The 21,405-nt window shown below is 37.0% G+C and overlaps 1 protein-coding gene across 13 annotated transcripts in view; it reads left to right on the top strand.

Annotated features, from left to right (window-relative positions):
- Positions 1 to 21,405, top strand: part of MYO3B (myosin IIIB) — a 201,484-nt gene that overhangs the window by 133,468 nt on the left and 46,611 nt on the right. For 12 of the 13 annotated variants that reach the window (XM_027636968.1, XM_027636971.1, XM_027636969.1 and 9 more), the window contains 6 exons: positions 1,047 to 1,158; positions 2,069 to 2,231; positions 2,916 to 2,996; positions 11,697 to 11,817; positions 18,884 to 18,947; positions 19,830 to 19,968. In XM_027636968.1, coding sequence (XP_027492769.1) covers positions 1,047 to 1,158; positions 2,069 to 2,231; positions 2,916 to 2,996; positions 11,697 to 11,817; positions 18,884 to 18,947; positions 19,830 to 19,968 — 680 coding nt within the window. Of the gene's footprint in view, positions 1 to 1,046; positions 1,161 to 2,068; positions 2,232 to 2,915; positions 2,997 to 11,696; positions 11,818 to 18,883; positions 18,948 to 19,829; positions 19,969 to 21,405 lie in introns of those variants that run through there. The other variant, XM_027636979.1, reaches the window with a different exon arrangement.

Here is a 21,405-nt window from a genome sequence, read left to right as displayed (position 1 = left end):
TAAAAATAACTCAGTAATACATAATCTCCTATCATTATTCAGAGTCATCAGTGTCTCCAGTTGGTGAATATCTATGTCTTTGGTCCAGGACTTATTCCAGTGCTTCTGACTTCAGATGTCATTTTGTTCCCCTTTGATCTTTATTGACTATTTTAGTGGTTCTTTTTTCTTTCTTGTGACAACTGGAGCTAATATCTGGAGATTAACTGGAGCTAATATTTGAAAATCATATTCTCCTGATTAAAAAAAAGGTCTTGTACAATTCCAAGTTTTGTAATTGCTTCTCCATGTTTTCTTCAGTAAGGTGGGATATTTTCTTGAATCTGTCTTTGAGGTTTGCTGATGAGATTCTTCTCTTCATGTTTTAAAGAACATCTGATGGCTCTTCCCTGTGCTAATAATTAGTAGAATGGTTTGTTCACCCTACTGGTTCCTCTCAATCACAGTGTACATAGAGCAGCACCTGTAGAAGTATAACTTAATACCAAGACAACACATGGCAGTTAATAAATGAGAGCTGAGGTGGCATTTGCTACCATCTAACAGTGTACTTGTGTTAAAAAAGCCTTAAATTTGAAAACTAACTGGCACATGTTCTTGCTGTTACTTAACGTAATTGTTTGCAAGTGGGGTTACTTAAATGCTATAAAACCATTCTCCTTAATGCATAATGGCTTTACAGGGAGGGATTGGTTCTTAAGTCAGTTGAAACATGTTTGCATCCTTTTTTTATTAACTATATGTTGTTTCACGTAATTGTTGGGTGCTATTCTTTGCAAGGGACAAATAAAAGTCAATGTTGTTTAGTATGGGTCTGCACCAGGCCTCTAAAACTGATCATAATCATTCAAATTAATTGTTTATCATAATCATGTATATGCTCAAATATCTGTTCATGACAGTTGTGTCGTAATTTAAGAGGAGAACTTAGTATAAGGGAGAATTTGGCCTGTTAGTTCTAAAGATACAGCTCTGAGCTAGAGAAAAACAATGAAAGTACATGTTGATTGTTAATTCAATTTTTTCTTTGCCGCTTGGTTTTGCAGGTATTATTACCTTGCGTTCAAGGCACACGAGGCTCCCCTTGGTAGCAGAGAAAACTGTCTTGCCATTTTGGAGAAATCTAAGCTAGACAACTGGATTCTTGGGAAGACCAAGGTAGAGGGTGCTAAGATTTTCTCAGTAATAGGATCCTTTTAGCAAAACATGTCTACTTTGAAAAGTACTGCGTGAGTGAACAAAAGAGCAAGGAATTTGCTCTTAGCCTCCCAGGTTACGGAGGTGCCCTGAGTTAGTGCTGCCAGAGGAGGGGTGCATTGTGTGCCTCCCCAAAGAACATTCTGCACGTGGCTGCCTTGATAAGGACAGTACGTCTGTCAGTGCCTCCTGTTGTAGTGCCTTCCTGAAGTTCCTCATGCTCTTATTAAAGACATGACTGAAACTTCACACTCTGGCCCATCCTGCAAGCCTGGTTGCTACCTTATCCATTTGTGGAGTTTCAGGTAAGCTCCTTCTGGCTCCATCAAAAACCTTTGTTCATGGTTTAAAACAGAGTGAATTACTTCGGTAAAAAGGATATTGCATAGTATTTTGAGTTGGTTTACAGTGCACAAAGGAAAAACAAGGAGAATTTTCCTGGCCAAGACCCAGATAAAATGTATAGAAGCACCCACAGGATTTGTCTCCTGAAGCAGAGTGCTTTTAGACAATATTATGTCCAAAACCAGATTCAACTCAGGATTTCTCGTCCCTGGCTATATTTCAAAATTGTTGATATCTGAAAATATCCCCCTGGCCAATTTACTTTGTTAGGGGGGTAAATATGGGGTTTATTTTGCAATGGGGTGATTACAATCAGTGGAATAATGAAATTGCACAAGCACACCAAGAGCAAATAATTGATTCACAAGATTGCTATGATATCTATAGTCAGTATTTTGCTAGTTTTTTCAGCAATGATGCCCTAGAATAAGCTGCTATTGGACTAATGAAAAGACAGAATACAAGAGATTACATTACTGTCTGCTTGTAATACTGATTTTTTTGTTTTGTTGTTGTTCCATTCCAGGTTTTTTTAAAGTATTACCATATAGAGCAGTTAAATTTGTTCCTTCGAGAAGTTATAGGGAGAGTGGTGGTCATGCAAGCCTATGTCAAGGGATGGCTCGGAGCAAGGAGGTACAAGAAAGTCAAAGATAAAAGAGAAAACAGTGCTCTTACTATACAGTCAGGTAAATGTACACATTCCCTATTTCACTGAGTGTCCTTGCATTTTAATCAGTTAAATTGCATGTATATTGTTTATTCATCCATTATAGTTTATTATGAAATGAAAATGACCAGAGATGCTTTCTCTCCAGCTAACTGATAAATATTATTGATTTACTTCTAAGGTGTCATCTTAGTGTTTGGTAATGTCTTTATTTAAATATGTTAGTATTTTGGATGGGATACCTGTGCACAAAATGAAAGTATTGTTAGCTATGTCTGTCCTAGCATGCAGCACATAATTGAAATGCAGTAGCGCATGCCCTGCCCGTATACCAGAATTCCAGACATACATCGTAAGATGGACCGCAGAGGCTGATTACCAGTACTTTAGCAGGCTTCCTTGTAGTGAATTTGGGGAACTGTGTGAGCAGGGATGATCATACACCTTTGTGTTTTGGTTAGGACATCAGTGAGCACATGGTGACAATTAAAATTTGGAAGAGTGAAGTGGTGTTTGAAGTTGTGTGGATGTGAATATTGCAGTCATGAACCCAGAGTTCAACATGTGGGTGGGTGTGGAAGAGGTATTGGGGGTAGAGGCTGGAGTAGTTATGGCAGGAGGAATGAAAGTTACAGCACATCTCTGACTTTGTAGCACTTCCTTAAATAAATGTAATTTCCAGCACATGGTTTTGTATTTTTAGCCTGGAGAGGATATGAAGCTCGCAGGAAGTACAAGGAAATAAGGAACAGAAGAACTGATGCTGCTATACATATTCAAGCAGGTAATTAAAACAGTATTTCAATTGCCAACACCTATTTTTCTGTGGGTGATTTTGTGTGTCATGTTTATAGCCAAAAAAAAATAAATACAGTCCAAACAAAAGCTATCAAAAACGTTACTTCTCATCATTTGTTCTTCAGTGTCAAATGACATCTGTATCAGGCACTTTGGCCTTTTTGAAGTGCTTCTCTGGAAGCAAAACGTACTAATTAAAAGCTGTTGAGTTAATTCTCTAAGATTCTTCTGAGCACAGTCAGTGTGATCCCACTACATGTAGAGCTGGTATGAAACACTGTATTGATTTGTCTAAACGTGTGGATGGGAGGCACTGGACATGGATTTCTCTGTCTTTGTATGGAGCCCTGATCTTGGCAGATTGCCAGGTTTTTGTTTTGACTGCTTGCTGGGTTTGCCAGCTTTGACCAATCTTTTGACATTCTGCCAGACTCCTATGCAGCCATATCAATATGAATTTGAATAAACTTTAAAGAGATTACTGGAGAAACAGGCCCATAGGGCTGTGTAGGTCTCTAGTAGACAGCAGAGTACCATATGGCACAGAAATCTAAGAACCAATGCTGTGAACTCAATGGTGTTTTCAGATGCTGCCAGTATGAAGCAGCCTCCATATGATGCAGTGTAATACACTTTCCTTATGCAACTGCAGGTTGAAAGACTGTAACTGATAAAAAATTAGTTGTAACAAACATGTTTACAAATAAACCAAGATACCACCTCTGTTCAACCAGCTTTCTGTACTACAATTCCTTAAGCTTTGTCACCTGTTTATTGTGTATCTTATAGTCTGAAGGCAGTATGAAGAAGATGTGTTCTAATATTCTTTTTCTTTGTTCTCAAACCATTCCCAGTAAATTCATTTGGGTTTTTGTTGTCTAAGTTTGCTGCTCTGAAATTAGACATTGCTGTGACTTTCAGCAGAAAGCAGAATACCATTCTAGTTACAGAATGGAACAGAATATCATTAGGATCAAATAATAATTTGCAGCTTTGCATGAATACTGTTACATTGAATCACGAAGCTCTAGGATTAAATGCAGAATATTCTATTAAATAGCAAACTGTCAGGGAGAAATTTTTTCTCCCATTACAATAAACACTGAAGGACTGCACAAGTACTCTCTCCCATTCTTCCTCTCCTTTGTGTTGTCATTTTCAGTTATTTTTATGATAGCACAGAAAATAGATCTTAAAGTACCCCCTGCCACTATTTTCCAGAGTATTTGCTAGATTTACAAGTGTATATGTACCTGGACTTTGATTACCTAACTTACAACAGCCTTTTGTTGAAAGAAGGAAAGCGAAACTGTTAACCCATCACTGTCCCCCTATGATCAGCTCCTTAAAGTGAGAGTTATCTCAGGTGCAATAGGAAGCTGGTGTGTAGCAGTATCACTTGGAGACTGCAGGGGACATTCTGCCTTACAGTTTTATCTAGACAGATTGCTAGCTCTGTAGAGAAAGTGATCTATTCTGCTCTTAGCACACATGGGAGAGATTCTGAGCTGTATTGCTTCCTGTCATCTCTTAGATGCTGTGTTAAACATGGCAGAGCAGAGACAGTGGGAGTGAATCTGGACATTGTTGAGCCCTCTAGACCTAATGCTGGAGTAACGTTGTTAGCATTCTTCCCACTAACACACACAGTATCTTCCTTTGTAACCTGGCACTTAACTGTTTCAGTGATCAGTCTGGGTGAATAAGCATTAGGACTGTAGGGTTAAGAGTGACATGGTGCACCTTTGTATTAATTAGGCTGGCTGCTCCTCCTGTCTTTGGCTCTCTAGTAGAAGGGGTATGATAATAATAATAATCCTCAACTCATTTATATCTGCCTTTGGAAACCTATACCTAGGAATTCTTATTTGAAAATATTTCTTGTGCACATTTTCTCTTCTTAGTGTGCTGCTTTTTCCATGTTTCAAATCAAAACTTATACTTGCTAATCATGGCCAATTTCCAGGTTTTAAAACATGTGGACAGTCCTTGTGTTGTTTATGTTACGTTACACTGTCCACGTGCCTAGTGACACAGAGACAAAAGCATCCCTGACTCTCTTCCTTCCCTGCACATCTTCTAACGTGAGTGTAGTTCAAGGCAGCTTTCTAGTAAAATGGAGTATGATCACCTTTGTAATTTTTTTAAATGAGCCATTTCAGGCAGTGAGATGAATTGTTTGCATTTGTGATCCAGACATTAGCAAAACCATATAATTAAACTATATGTACTTCCCTCTCCTTTCCCTCCCCCCTGCCCCTCTCAAGCAGGCCTTGGAATTTAGGAAGCATTTGGCTTACATGTTTCTACAGAACAGCGCATATTGAAATTTGTTTTCCTTTCATCTCTTTCCCAATAAAGGCAGCCGCTCAGCTTATCCCTTTAGCTTCCTCAGAACTTCCTTTCAGAATTCCCGATCTATTACAGCACATTCACATACCAGAAACAAGATGCCTTTTCATGCTGTCAACCTTTTTCATCTGAAATGTAAATTAATTCTTGCTGGTACGCTTTGACAGAGATCAAAGTAGGGGTATTAACCTTATTGGGCCTTCTCCTCATCAGAATCAGTTCCAAAGACTGCAAGGGTAGTGTTAGGAGGCCAGTCTTCACTGTTATCTATGGCCCTCCTCCAGGCAGTCCTCTGTCTACAAGTCAGCATTTCAAAGGCGCTGATTTCTTTTGTAAATGACCTTATCATTACCTTAAACTGTGTGAAAAATGATTTGCCTGAATAATTCTTGCAGGATTATCCTGCTCATTTTAATTGTGGGGGGACTTCATTCAGGTTCCAGGATATTGTTTAAGTGGTTTTGACAGCAAGTGATCATAGCCTGATATAAAGGAGGAACAGAGCTCCTGATTGGAAACCTCTTGACTTGTTCAGATTGTTCATTTCTTGCAAGTCAGTCTTTGAGGTAGGCTGCATTTGCATTTTAAAAATAAACAGATGCCTTTCAAATACATGAGCTGGTGGTCTGGAGATCTCTGTGGGCCCAGCAGTTCACTATCCATTGAAGAAATGTTGGAAGAAAAAACAAACTTAGAAAGAAAACAACCTGCACAATATACATGAGGATACAATTCCTGAGTGTATTATATTACAGGAAAAAAAGTCATTATTTCAGATGGGGGAAAACACCCTCGCTAGGAAACAAAGTATTTGTGAATTTAAATTAAGTGGGGAAAAAAAAACTACCCTACTTCAGCATATCTACATCTCAGTTCTCAGAATACACAGAGTACACAAGGTCTTTCCTCCTACTTCCAGTCACACTTTCTCAAACTGTGAAGGCTAGAAAATGCTAAGTTTTAACTTGGAGAGGAATTGTAAAGAATGATTTTGTGCAACTTGTTTGAATTGACAGTACTTTGCACTTCCGAGTATTTCTTTGTAATTAGGATTTATATTGTTTTGATTTACATCTACATAAAAGGAAAAATATATTGTCAAAGATTTTTTTTTTAAATTATTTTGCCAGATTCACAGCTGGTTTAAATCAGTTCATATCCACTGAATCATGTGACTGAAATGTTGCTTCATTGATTTACCTCATATGCAAGTCTCATTTAATGTTTTTTTGTTTTAGAATAATGCATTAATTAAAATTTAAAACGACAGATAACACAATTCTGAAAATATATTTTGTGTTTATGATAGCACGTATTTCCATGCAGTGTGACTTGTCCCGAAAGACTTATGGGAGGATTTTAATCTGGTTATTTCATTTGTGAACCAACATTGCCAAAATGCCAAATGAGTGGTGCATGCAATTCACTTAGATCTGAGGTGACATCACTGAATTCATTTTAATTAGGCCCACTTTAGCCATCTGGAATATACTGTGCAGCTCTGGTCAGGGCTGAGTTTAACTATGCTTCCAGAGGTGAAAGGCAAATGACTAATCCATTGAGCCACCATCTCCTCCTCCAACACGTGCTCACACACTCACCATATGTCATATTGCATTAGAAAATTCTTTATCAAGAACTCAAGAATTGGGCTCTTTTTCTTAAATAAAAAAGTAGGGGATGTTCAGAAGGAAGCATCACTTTGTAAGTGGTTTTCTTTCTGCAACTTCTACCTGTGCAGTGTTGCTCACTGTTTACATATCTAACATGTGCTTCTGACAAAATTTACTCCATTATAATAAAAAAAAGAGGGACAGAGAACAACTGTAATTTACTATTTTACAGCTATAATAAATGTAAGCTTTTAGTAAAAGTGTTACCTTTGGGATTTTCAGCAGCAAAGATATAATGTTTGCTTCAGTAGAAGACAAGGAAGTATTTCTTGAAAGTATCTTTATCCCTATATTTATCCATCTATTTTTATCACTGTGTACATTTGTGTGTACACATTCTCAGCTAATACCATTGTCTAGATCTAAGAAGTACATGAGTAAAACGTTCCAAAAACTTCTAAGCACCTTATTTCTAAAAATATTTTAAAAAATTCCTGAAAATAACAATGCCTAAGTAGCAGATCCGGTTTATTTTTTTTATGTAATTAGTTTAGTTCCTTTTAACTACATTTTTAGTGTAAAAAACATTGAAGAGATATATATGTTTCTCCTAATGGCAGCTGAACTGGTTTATTGTATTACCTTGATTTCACAGTCAGGGTAAACCAGATTAGTTTTGTACAGGCTGCACAGCTTTGGTTAACTTTACTCTTCCATCTCACTGTGTTCTGTACTAGCTTAGGCCGTCCAGTAATTCTTCATGTTTAGTATCTGTCTCTAGTAACCATTAAAGGCCTGATGCTCATGTGCAGGGACCATTTTTGGAAAAGTGAGAAGGCCTTGTAGTTTTAAAGTAAGAGGTTCTATATTCTATCTCCTTCTCTGAGCTAAGCTCTGTCAATGTGCAAATGTTTTAGGTTTTATTTGCTATTTTTTAAGGAGAAAAAATGGAGACAATTCTTACTGGATTTTATGCAAAAATCAGGATGGGACAATGTACAGTGTACATTGTCCAACAGTATCTCATAAAACCTCTTCCTTGCTGATATTGACAGTTTCACATTACTCTTCACTTTTTTTTATTTGACCAAGTCTCAAGATCAGAGACTGTGATGCATGTTAGTTAAAAGCTCTATGTCCAAGTGTTGATGTGCATCAGTGACACCAGTCCTGATGGCAGCCTTGGTGAGTCTTTGTAATAGTCACTGCTTATTAGTGACAGTTACTGCTTGTACATGAGAACTCATGACTTCTTTTCTCATAGTGCTTCTGCTGGAGAACTTAATACAAGAGTCGGTTTTTCTTCTGCAATTAAGCAGGCATCACACTGTGTCCATCCAGAGTGAGAGGTGCAAGAGAAAATGTATTCATGGGACCCAGCAAAAGATGTGACTCTCCATCCCTTTTACTATTCATTAGAATTGATTTGGCATGGAGTGAATGATCAGATTCATGGACTCTAATTCTCTCAGATGCTGTTAGTTAAGCTGCTGAATGCTCTTTTAACTAGACAAATTAAGAAAGTGATAGGCTGTTCCTAGCAAATCAACTTCTGATTCCAAACTACCATAATACCTTCTCTTCAGCAATCATGAGTTCTCCTTCTGAGTTGTTGCTATTTGCTATTTTAGGTGATATTATAGAATAAAAATGTGTCTGTGTACAAAAAGTCTGCTTAACATTATTTTTTTAATGTCAGAATGAGTCCTTCTACTGTTTTAAAGTGCTACTTCATCTCCTTTCCTTATACTTCTCTCATAGACCTGTGATTGTTTAGCTTTGATCTTTTTACATTGTGCTTCACTATTTGCTCTGTAACTATATATTTCCTGTGAGAATGATGAGGAAAATGCCTCGGATTCTCCTATGTGGAATTGTGCAATATTGGGTGTAATGTATATGCCTTGGTACTTAGACCTTAAAATAAAAGTTTATAACTGCAAGTTGCCAAATTTCAGACTCCCTGAGGTAAATATATCCTTGGTTCGTGAGGTGCTGGAGCTGACAGAAGAGTCTGTGTGAGAAATGATCAGTAGAAAAAGTAAAAATTCATTTCCTAACTTGTGGCACGTAAAGCATCAAAAACTGAGTTACTAATAGAAGTATTACAATTGTTCGGTTCCTATCTTGCTTTTCAGATCATGTCATTTTTAGCTATGTAAAGATCAGGGTTACAGCTACTGTTGCTGGAAAGTTTGGAATATAGACTGAATAAGGTGAAAATGAGGTGACAGCTGGTAATCATTCTTCTTCAATGATGCAGTGATTGTTCATGGAGCAGTAGCAACATGAGTCTGCTAATTTCACACTCTTTGAGCCAAGTGCTTAGTGTCAAAACCAGCACCAGTCAGTAATGCAAATTGCTGTGATGGAGCAGCTTCCCAGCCTCTCAGACTCCCCCAGTAGAATTCTCTGCATATGCATTTCTTTTGAAACATTATAGATCCAGTTAATAAATGTTGAAAAGATGCAGTCCTGCTAATGCTTGAAGAAGCTTTTGAGGGAGTGAAAGAAGTTTGTTTATCTGTACTTTGATTGTCCCAGGAGTCAAAAGTAGGAAAAATACAACCATTTACCTGTCAGATTCAAGGTCTTTTGGAAGAATGTTAGAATACAGCCTGTGGAAGGGTTATGTTGAAGAGTAGTTGATTTTGAAAATACATATGAAAACAGAAGACAGGGCAAAAACTGTGTTTATTAAATCAGATATACCAGGTTTTATGTAGTGAATGAGGGAAAGACCAAAGTGTTTGTTCTGACATAAAAAAGAGTCTCTGGAAAAAAAGAAAAATAATTTTTAAAAATAAAATCACAGCAGGTATCAAGGTTGATTTTATAGACACACACATATGAAGAACTGCTAAAAGTTGAGAAACTACTAAGGATAAAACTGAAGTTTATCTCATTAGTTCATTTGTTTCGGTGTTTCTTTATAGTAGTCCATCGACTGAATGACACTCAGCATGTTTCAGCTGCAGAGAGGTGGCTGCTGGCCAGCTGTCTCTGCTGCTGCAATCGGGGTAGGATCCTTGTCTGGTCAGTAGGGGATAGTTAAGGATTGGAAGCCTGATCACTTGGGACAAGTGAAAGCTTGCCTCATCTCTGCCAGACAAGCAGACTTTCCAGTCTGATTATTAAGGGCAAAAAGTTCCTCAACCTCATGATACCTGAGCTCTGTATTTGGTTCAACACCTCAGCAGGCCCAACTTCTGTCATGCTTTCTGTAAAGTGAATGGTTATTTATTGTCATAACTCTCATTAAAAGGCAATTTTTGTTACTTCTTATTCCAGAACCTCAGTGTTTTCATTAAATCAGAAGTGTGGGATACAGGGAAAACTTGTTAATCTTCTGATCAACTTCTCTGCTCCTCAATTTATTCAGTATTTATCTTACCTTCTGATTTCTTTTTGTAATCTACAATGTTATCATGACCCTGATCCTACATCAGGTTTCCCTAGACCTTATTTTTGTGCCTGTCCTACATTCTACTGTAATATGTAACCCTGGACCCCAGTGGGAGGGCTGCTCTTCTGCTTTGAGTAATTAGTCTTCAAGCTGACTCTGGTTTTGCATGCCTTTAGTGGGCTTAAAAGCTTTTCCTGGACAGAATTTTTTTTTTTCCCCAAAAATCATATTCCTTGATCTTAGTCCCAACGTTCTTTTACATTTTGTCGCACTGTTTAAGCTGCAGTCCTCCTGGACTAATAAACAGCTCCTTTCTCTCACAACCACTCAGCCTTCTTATTCAGCAACTGCTTGTTGTATACTGAAACAATGGCACTGATACTGTGTTTACTGTCTTCATTATTCAGTCCTTTCTCCCTTTAGGTATTTCTACTTAAAATAATACTTGAAATAAAGCCTAAAAAATAAAATTAAAAATATGTGAGTTTAAGTGTATATTGCAGCACTTTTTAGTCCTTTGTCTTAAGTGCAATATGTATTGCTATGTGTGGTTTGTGCTGGAGCTTTATTACTAACTGCTCACAGGTGTCAAAAATTCAAGCAAACTCCTGTCAGATAAAACTATGGAAATAATTTTGTTATTTAGGTAGCCAAATCCAGAGATAGTCCATGGAAATAAAGGATGTAGATATCTTCAAATATTATGCACTGGAATTTTCTTTGCCATTTCATTCCACTGCATGCTTCCTACTTCGTTTAGTATTTTTAGTGATCATTTTGTTCTGCTCCTTTTTTTAGGAATGGTATAAATTCCAATCTTTATAAATTTTTTCCTGCTTATTTTAAATGTTTTGTTATGGTTGCAGTTAATTGAAAGAATAGGAGAAGACATTAATAATTTTTCTAGTTTTAATTGAATACATGTGTCCCTGGCTTGTCACCCCCTTACCCCACAATAAAAAAAGATAAAGCTTCCAATTCTGTAAAAGTCTAACTAGCTTAAATGAGGTAATTTGTGATTTTATACTATGTGTTGTAATACATTCTAAGTTAGGTTTATATTTAAATTAGATAAATTCTCATTTTGAGGCCTGTTTGTCCTTGCCTGGTCTGTGCCAAGTGGTCACTATAACAGTGAGAGTGTGAGGCCCTGTAGAGTTTCCAGCTGTTGGTAACATTGCAAACATTGGAACCACTCATGTTCTTATCCACTAATTCATTAAAAGTTGGGGACGTTCAGGTCTGCGCTACAGGGACAGGTGCCAGTCATTTCAGGCTCTGCAGAATTTTTCTGATTCATAACTATGTTTTTTAGCTTTCAGGGGATATATTGTTCGTAAAAACTACACAAGATTGAAAACCAGCACTGAGCGTGTAGCAGATCCTCAGCTTACAAGCAGCTGCTCTACTTCTGATTTTGACTGTGAAGAAGACTGGTGAGTTGAATCCTTTGCTGTCTACTCTCTAAAAAAAGCAATTTTCCAAACAATGAGATCTGAAAGGAGCAGCTATGTCATCATGATTTAGCCAGCTCTTAGAGAATCTGATATATTCTGAAGATGGGCACCTGTAGGTTAGCAGGTTCCCCCCCTCAGCTTAGTCATCTCCGTATTCTCCCAGTAGGTGGAAAGGTACTGTTTGCCCTGGGTTGCTGTCCTGTTTCTCTGCACTTTTTGTAAGTACCCAGAACACTGTAGATTGGGGACAAAATTGCAAGTGCTCACCATTGCAGAATTGACTGCAGTACGTCTTATTAAATGTCCAAGAGTAGAAAATTGCCCTTCTGTGCCTGCAAAGCACCATGCAGACCAGCAATGAGACAGGGAAAAGAGCTATCAAAACCAGATGGACAAGTCATTGACAGAAAGCCTAGGAATAGTGTAAACCATAGAGATGCTCTCCTCTTTGTAGAGAAAAGCAATGGATTTTTAGCAATGCATTCACTCCAGACAAACCTCCCCGTCCTTGGATATAAGAGGCAAAAGGGATCTGTTATGTTTGACTGACCAACAGTTTTCTAGGACAGGTGGCTGTATTTTCTGGACTAATACCTTTCATTAGCAAGTTTCAGTGGCTAAGAGTTATGAGATCTCTCCTGCTGATACCATTTTGGAGAAGTTAACTGTTACTGCTTTCTCTATGTATGCTCATAACATTGAGTTATGTTAACTTCCATGCTTACTTTGCTGCATGCTCTAGAGCATTATTATAGGATTTTGTTGAGGTGTAACCACCTGCGTTCTTGTAGGTTAATAGTGCTGCATAACCTCTCCCTTACAGTATTCTGTTTTCACTAAGAAAAAGGTTCAGGCCATTGGACAAGGGCTAAATAAATAAATGGTTTTGGTAATGATTTTCAGAGTAAAGAACAAGCCCAATACAATTTGCCATCATAGCTCTGTTGTTGAGTTGCTTGACTGCTCACTGGGGAACGAGTTTCCTGATTTATGATTACCTTCGTGCGCATGCAGCAGCTTCTGTCTCCTAAATCCTTAAGGGGTGTGGATCTTATGATCTCTTTAGAACTATTGATGATCGTGTGGTCACTTGTTCTGCAGTCTGCACTGATGGTTGAAAGAAGGAGCTAATAACCTATCTACTGTCAGTTTTCTTTGGCTTCCAGAATTATAATTATTTGCAATGTAAATAAACATTTTCGTCTGGACTTGTTAGGAGGCACACAGTCTCTTTAAACATTTTTCTTCATTTATTTCATGTTAGTTAGTCAGGAATGTTTTTCTTCCATTTTTGCATCAAACTGTCTCTGGAATTCCTTGTTATTTCCCAAATATATTTTTCTGGATAAGGTACAACTTGCTTAATTGTACATCTTTTGATGTACCCTTCTGCATAAAGTCAAATAGGCAACAGAGAAGGGAGGAGTGCGATGAGGTCTCCTTTCACTAGGAGAGCGCAGACATCAGCCTCACTTGATGTCTGCCTCCATTTTACAATTGATCATCACATGAAATCAAAGATGCTGCATTTTGCAATGGCATAACTAAAATTCCAAGTTAGTATTAGGGATCTTTCAAGCTTATTAGGAATAATTTCTGAAGAAGGGAGAAGTAATTTTCTAGAATATCATGTGATTTTGAACTTGTAGATTGGCAGATCTCTAGTGAATATATTTTTCATAAATGTTCTTAGCAGGATAATCTACAGTTCAGTGCCTAATGACCTTAATCTATGCTACCTTGTTCATGTTCTTGTTCAGACAGATCTGTCATTCTCAAGTATCTTTAAATCCCTCTGGAATCTTGTCAAAGTATCTGCAACCTGTGTGTTCCACTACCATCATCTTTTCCATTTCCCTCCCAAATGAAAATTCTGTTAAATAATACTGATCTGATACTTACCCTGGAAAATACTTCCTGTATTGTTCATTTTTTTCCTCTAGCTCACTGACTACTAAATATCAAAATATGTTAGCTATATGTACATGATCGGTGCCTTTACAGTGTGTGGTATAGCAGAAAGCATTGTTTCCACATAGTGACTTTGTTACACATCAGTTATGTCTGTAACTGTAACTGTATGTCAGTGAGTATCCCTTGCTCCTTGGTTTCCTTTGGAGCTCTGTATGTTAAGGGCTTATGTTAGAAGATACCTGACATCAACAGCAGTTCACACCCTTGAGCTGAGTTCACTGATTTTATTCCTACATCTTTCTCTTTTTAGCTATTTGGTCAGCATAGGTTCTCAGAAATCATTCTTGTTAGAAAATTCTTAGCATTCACATGAACGTTAGGTAATCAAGATTGTATAATAGATCCTGAACAAAACTACACAGGCACACCAACTTAGGTGTTTGGAAAGTTATAGACAAAGAATTATTATCAGCAGTTCTCTGTTCTGCAGGAAGTATGCATCTGAAAGTCAAGTTCCAGAAATGGGTCTGTTTCTACTCATTAATGGCTTGACTGATGAAGCAGAATCTGATTACTAAATTTGTATCAGTACTAAGTGAGTGATGGTACAGGGTTTAAGAGGGTAGGATTTGAATTAGAAACACAGTTACATGAATAGTAATGAACCACAAAATGAATGTCAGTCACTAATGGCACCGTTCTCCGAAGTTTACATTGGGTACTAGCAGTGAGGATACACACTACCTCATGTGTGCATCATAACATTATCTCATTTCTGTCAAGACCTTGGTTAGGATAGTGTATCAGAAACTCCACTTAAAGAAAATGAGAAAGTTGCTTGGCAACCAAAATGTCTCTATAAACCATAGTAAGGTAAGATCTAAAAGGGAGATGGAAAACTAGGGGTCATGTGGTATCATTTCTCCAATCATGAAAGGCTGATGTGAAGAGAAAAGGAACAAACCGTTCTCTGTTGAGAATCAGGTAATTGAGAAATAATGGGCTTGCATTGCAGCACAAGAATGTTAGGTTAGATGTCAAGAAAAGCTTACTAATGGTAAACTGAGTGAAACTCTCTGTAGGTTACCTTGAGAAGTTTTGACATCTCCTTCACCATAGGTTTTAAAAAGCTTAAACAAACATGATCAAGAAAAAAAAAAGAGTAGGTGATTTTTCTTTTAGAATGGGGGTGGCTGAAATGGTTTGCCAAGGTTCTTTTTATTATTTGTAAATACAGAGCCACTTCTTGAACTATGACATCTCTGTGCCAGTGGGTTTGGCATTGCAAGCCAACCACTTTTATAGCATCGTAGTGTCACCAGCTGTTGCTGCGTCAGTGTGGGAAGTGAGTATAAAAATAGTTCTAGAGGAATTCTCCATGGGTCAGCTTTACTTGCATCAATATTATTACTGTGCCTGAAAAACGAACAATGTCCATTTCTGAATGGTTTGCTACACCTGGCCCATTGAAATAGCATGCAATGTGGATTTACCTGCATGGGCACTGGTGGATTAGCACATAAACATAATATCCTGTATATCACAGACAGCAGAGATTAAACACAATTTCAGTCACAGGAGCACAGATCCATTCAGAAACTGGTTTAATGTGAATTCACCTGTTCCATATAAAAACCCTTCTCTCTTTTGCTATGCTTTCTTTAACTTGATCTGCAGCTTGCCTCTCACTAAAGTGGGATTCAGTCTGTCAGTCAATAACAAAACCTTCCTTGGATTCTTTTGTTTAGAAGAAAAAGAAAAAAAATTACTATGTTGGTGTGCTTCTATTCTTCAAGGAGGGCTGATTGAAAGGGTCATATCTCCACATTTGAAAACTTTTTTTTTTTCAGAATCTTCAGAAGAATGCCATCAGGTTCTGTTGATTTATTCCTTACACCTTTTCAGATTGTTCCATATTTCCTCCTTGGAGAATTTCAGTTTCTGTCAAGACCACACTGTGATTTCTTGTATAAGTCATCTTTTGAATATGAATTTTCATTTCATTCCACAAGAAAAGGTAGCATAAAGACATTCTGGTTTCCTTTAATTGCTTCCCTTTCCTATTTTTAATCATAGCAAACATTAAGGTTATTGCTTGTGGTGGAAATAGGAAGGCTGAAATCCCTGTGGCATGCAGTGGAACACAGTGGGCCTGATTCTGATGTCATATGACCTTCTAATTATTTTACAATTCATAAGTTCAAATAATTACTCAAGATTTTTAAAGGTGTAAATGTAAATATGGGCACAATTTTCCAGTGTCATCTGGGTTTTTTTCCTCCTTCCCATCCCTTTGGAATTTTTAATCTACCCATCCTGGAAGGATTAAATTGGTTCTATTCTTTAATATATTACTTCTGCAAAATGAGCTGTATTATTTCTAGTAGAATATCTAGGAGTTTTTCTAACATTTTTTAAAGCATTTAAATAATGAAAGTCCAAATTCCCTTACTTACACTCATAATGGCCAGAATAATTCCAAAACTAGATGTATTTTCTCCAGCATAAATTAATCTCTGTTACTAGTTTTATGCTGCAATGGTTCAACTGCTTTTCAAGCGCTAAAGACAGTAAGGCTATATACTATACAGATGTGCAGACAGACCTTAGGAATCAGTGTTTCTCCAATGTTTCTTGCTCATTCAGTGATTTATAGACAGTCTGTATGTGAAGAGGCATATTATAGCTCAGTAGCTGAACGGTCAGCAGCAAACTGTTGAATTACTTACTGAAACCAGGCACATGCGCTTGATCTCTTGCATCCTGCCTAGGTAAGTGTGCTGACTGGATCTCGTCTGTCTGACCCAAATACTGCTTTCCTGCAAATGTGGAAAATAAAAGTCCCTGGAAACTATAGGACAAACAGTTTCTTCAAAGACGCATGAAAATACCCTGCCTCAGATACCGCATTTGAAAATGTTAGGTGTCATCACTGATTGACTTAGATTAATTAACTATTGCTGAGCTACCCTCCTGTTGTCAAGCGTTGAAATGGGCTGCCCAGGGAAGTGGTACAGTCACTATCCCTGGAAGTGTGCAAGAAATGACTGGACTTGGAACTTAGTGCTGTGGTTAATTAACAAGGTGGTGTTCGGTCAAAGGCTGGACTCTTGGAGGTCTTTTTCAACCTTAGTGATTCTATGATTCTGTGGCTGCATTTTCCATGTGGCATACTAGCCAAATTTTCAGAACAGCTAAGCAACTGATTTCGAGGTGCTCAGCATTTGCAGTTGATACTGTGTTTTCAGATGTGTTCCCTACCAGTTTGACATTGTGGTGGGTTGACCTTGGCTGGCTACCAGGTCCCTACCAAGCCATTCTGTTGTTCCTCCTTCTTAACAGGACAGGGGAAGAAAAATGCAGTGAAAAGCTCATGAGTTGCAGCTAGAAATCAAGTACATACTTACATTAGAAACAGTATATTCTGTGGAAGGATGGGCTATCTTGCAGCGAATACAACCCAACTTAGGGTTGTTAAATCAGAAACACAGCATCACAGGGATCCTGAAAAACAGTCAGGGTCTAAGGGCTTCAGAATTCCAGAGGCTGATTTTTGCTAGCTTAAGCTGGACAGAAGGCAAATTGATGATCTTTACCTTCATGCTTTAAACATTTATACAGGGTTCTAGCCCTGGCAAAGTTCTGGATTTTTTTTAAATAGAAGATAAAGATTATTTCAAGCTGCAAATTTAGATCCAGATCCAAACCACCCCAAAATCTCAATATTTAAATTTATATGATGATTCAGTCTGGTTTAGGCGTTGTAGGCCATTTGCAACATACTGATCCAATAGCAGATTTTGATTTTGACATCCAACACAGTAATATTTGAGGATTATTTATAAATTTTAGCTTGTATTGAGTTTATTTTCTGCAATATTGGGGAATGGGAGAATGCATCATCTTAACAAATGCTTAAGGGAATTTTGGGGAAAAGGAGAAAGTTATGTAACTCACCCCACTAGATAAATGATTATCTAAGTAATATATATACAAGATAAATAGTAATAGAGAACTTTACAGATAATACAGTATATGCCTAAATGCAGTATCAAATACAGTCCTAGACATGTTATAATTTCCAGTTCAATAAGTGTGCCAGTACTAAATGACAATGCATATTCAAAATTGATCCCTTAATTTCCTCCAAGGAAAACACAGATTCAAATTACAGTTTAGGTAGAATGTTTTCCTTGTCTTCCTTAGTGTCAAAGAATAAAGGGGAATTTAAATTCCCCTAACCTGACAAGCAAATCTAAAGTTCGGTCATGAAATTGCAACATTATGGAAAAGTTGAATGTTTACCGTAATCGTGAAAGCTTCATTCTGTTTTGACAATCAGAAAGTTTTGCTTTTAATCCCAGTTTTAGGACCATGGGCATACCAAATAATATCTATGAACCTCATTCTTTTTTATCCATTAAATGAAATCGGTAGCATCTTTTTTGGTATTGCATAGCTGAAGATTCGGAAGCAAGTTCTGTCTGGGTGGACTGTTGAAGAGATCCATGGACTTCAAAGGCCTGCCAACAAGGATTGGGGCCTACAGAAGGTTTTTATGTTACTTTAATCAGCATTAATGAGAGTAGGAGTTGGCCTTTAATATTCTTATGGTGACATAATGTGATGATAAATAGTAACAGATATAGGCAAAGAATCTAAGACATCTTACTTCTTGCTCTGTGCCTAAACCAAATGGTTTTAGGAGAACACATGTTTCACTTCTTCCTCGTATGTCAAATTTTGAGTGTCTAAGTTTGAATACTGTGAAAACAGCTTTTCACAGCCCTGGGAAAAAAGTTTCATGTAAAATCGTATCAAATTAATCTTAATACACGACTTCAATTTCATAGAATTCTCATAAAATCATTTTACCCATATACACAGATCCACAAAGTTTTAATGACAAATTCATTTCTCATAGCCTGTTACTGTGTTTAATAACATGCACTTCCTTATAAGAGGAAATGGGACTGATCTGTGTTTTTTCTGAATCGACTGTATGTGCATATTTAGAAATTGAGGGAGGGAGAAAAGAGAAAATTAACAAAACAGTGTATGCCAGTAAACCATTTGTGAGTGAATAAATTACAATATTCAAACTACGTATTTTATTTTTCTTTGCTTTTAGGCAGCAAACCAAAAACCGGTCTTCTCCCATGGTGCCTGATTTTCCTGACAAACAAACAAAAAAGGTACTACTAAGTTTATATTCTAAAACAACATCATATTATAACTTCAAATTCCTGAGTCCACAGTTCTGCAGTGTTCGTGGCTGCTTGGCATAGCCATCTGAACATGAAACCGTTAGTGATGTTTTGAAGTCTTTGAGACAAAAGCCTGCTTGCTAAGAACTTTAGTTCTGTAGAGAGACAGGGAGGTACAGTGAATAAGAGAATCAAAAGGCTGGAAATTTGCTGCTGAGAATAAATGCTAGCTGCTCCCTGAGGTGATTTGTCTGTGCACTTCACTTTCTACAGATGTTAGAGACTCTTTTTTAGTAAGGACCTGAGGTTCTTTGGTAGCACTTTGATATCCTGCTCGAATTCAATATGTGAAATGGAGGAGTCGCTCTGTGACTTGGAGCACAGCACAGTCTTTGAAGTCTGATCCAATTTTTGCTGCTTACCATTTGATGTTGAAAGGATGAAATGGAGAAAATGTACAGTTTTTGCCAGTAACTCTGCTGAGCATATGTAAGATTAAAAAAACAAAATCCCTTGGATGATGTACTTAGAAATGTTAAGCAGATTAATACCTTCCTATAGCTTTTTTCTAAAGATACAAATTAACTATGAGAGGAAATCAGCATACAGTGCATGCTATGATTTAACTGCGTGAGGAAAAGGGATAAATAAGTTAAATGGAAAAAAGTAAACAAATGTTTGTGACATGGGTGCTAAGTCGGTGTTGCTGAAAGCCACAAGAATCTTGTGTAACTTAAATCTAGCATTAGACATTTCACAGTGTCATAGAAAATAACAAGTTGCTCTCTATGAGATCACAACTGTAAATTGTCATGGCAGAGTGAAATCAATACATTTCTTATGTGCCTACACCAGCATTCTTTATTCCAGAATGATTTGGATGAGATTTCTGCTTCTCCAGTTATTCTGAAACATTCATTCGAAGTAAATGATTCACAATCAATTAGCCAATCCGAGGCAGTTGCAGACCATCGGTTGTCAAGCCTCTTGAGATCTCGTAAAAAAGGAGGTAAGAAATATAGTAAAGTAGCTGCAATATTGTTTAATGTTTATAAGCTACATGTTGTCAGCATGTAGCTTGCTTTATATATTGATGAGGTCTTTTAACCCCTTGAAGGGCAGGAAATATAAAGAAAAAAACTTTTTTCTACACATTTTCAACCCAGAAATATAAAAAAACCCTTAAGTGTCTGAATTACAGACACAAAAATATAATGATTTTTAAAATACAGCTTCTACTAAAAGTGTCCTTATTAATCTCAAAATACCCTTTTAATGAAATCAAATCTACTTTCAAGACCTTCAACTTTCCTTTGCCTTCCAACCTCAGAAGTCGAAGACAGTAATGAAATCTCTCATATTTGGCAGAATGAAAAACAACTCGTTTGTTCACACACACAAAGATTCAGTCAGCAACACAGACCATCTGCAATAATTCTACAATCTATGCAGTGTAGATTTTTATTTTGTTTGCTGTTACGTTATTTTTGCCATGCTCAATAAGAAGTGAAACTTTTTGACATTTTTTGAGTTTTACCTGGTTTATCTTTGAATATTTCAGGAAGTCATTACCTATCAGAATACTTTTCTCTGTTACTGTAATCCTTGTGTCTTTGCAAATTCATGAATACAGACTTTGTTACTGTATTATAGAATACATTCCCCAATTTAGGATGAAGTAGGTTGATAATGTGATATCTGTAACTAGAGCCAAAATGTATATGATAATACATTAATTTCCAGGTTAATACTAAAAATTAGTTGTTTGTAATGCTGTGCTATACATTGACATTTCTGCTTATTTATTTAATGGGACACCTTTCAACTTGTAAATCTGTAAATATTTATCTGAATAATTAAGCCCTTGTCCTGAAATTTATGTGTTTAAATTTTACAGAGTTCAGTTAAACAATTTACAATGTAAAGGTAAGAAGATAGATATTTATAGGGAGATCCTTCCGTTACAGGAAATAATGCGAATTCAATGTTTTTAGTCTTTTATACAGGCATTAGGTGGCTTCCATGCTAAAACCAGAATAGTATGTAAACACAGCAGATTGAGCACATTATTCTCTCTTCATGCATTTCTGTCCATATGGGTTTTGAATCCATAGTGTGGGACTGCAGGGGAAGTTTGCATCGCTATCTTAAGTTATTGCATGTTAAGCAATAAACCTGTCAAACAGAAATATCTTCATTGCACCAAATCCTCTTGAGGGAAGCAGTCAGGGCCCAAATCTATCATCCTTACTCTCACTGGATATTGTATGTTACTCTGCAACTGATCTCCTTGAAATGAAAGACCTCGTGTCTGAGGTAAAACAATTAGAGTAACACTGGCAGAATTCCACCCTTAGCAAACATATTATTCAGAGCCATTACACAGTAATTTAGAGAGACTTCAAAAAATGTGAAGTGACAGAAGAATAGAATTTGAAGAGGAGAT

This window comes from Corapipo altera, unplaced genomic scaffold, assembly GCF_003945725.1.
Source record: "Corapipo altera isolate COAL_440 unplaced genomic scaffold, ASM394572v1 45, whole genome shotgun sequence".
In the NCBI taxonomy this organism is placed as follows: Eukaryota; Metazoa; Chordata; class Aves; order Passeriformes; family Pipridae; genus Corapipo; species Corapipo altera.
The sequence above is the reverse complement of the archived record's forward strand: the minus strand, read 5'-3'. Positions and strand labels throughout refer to the sequence as shown.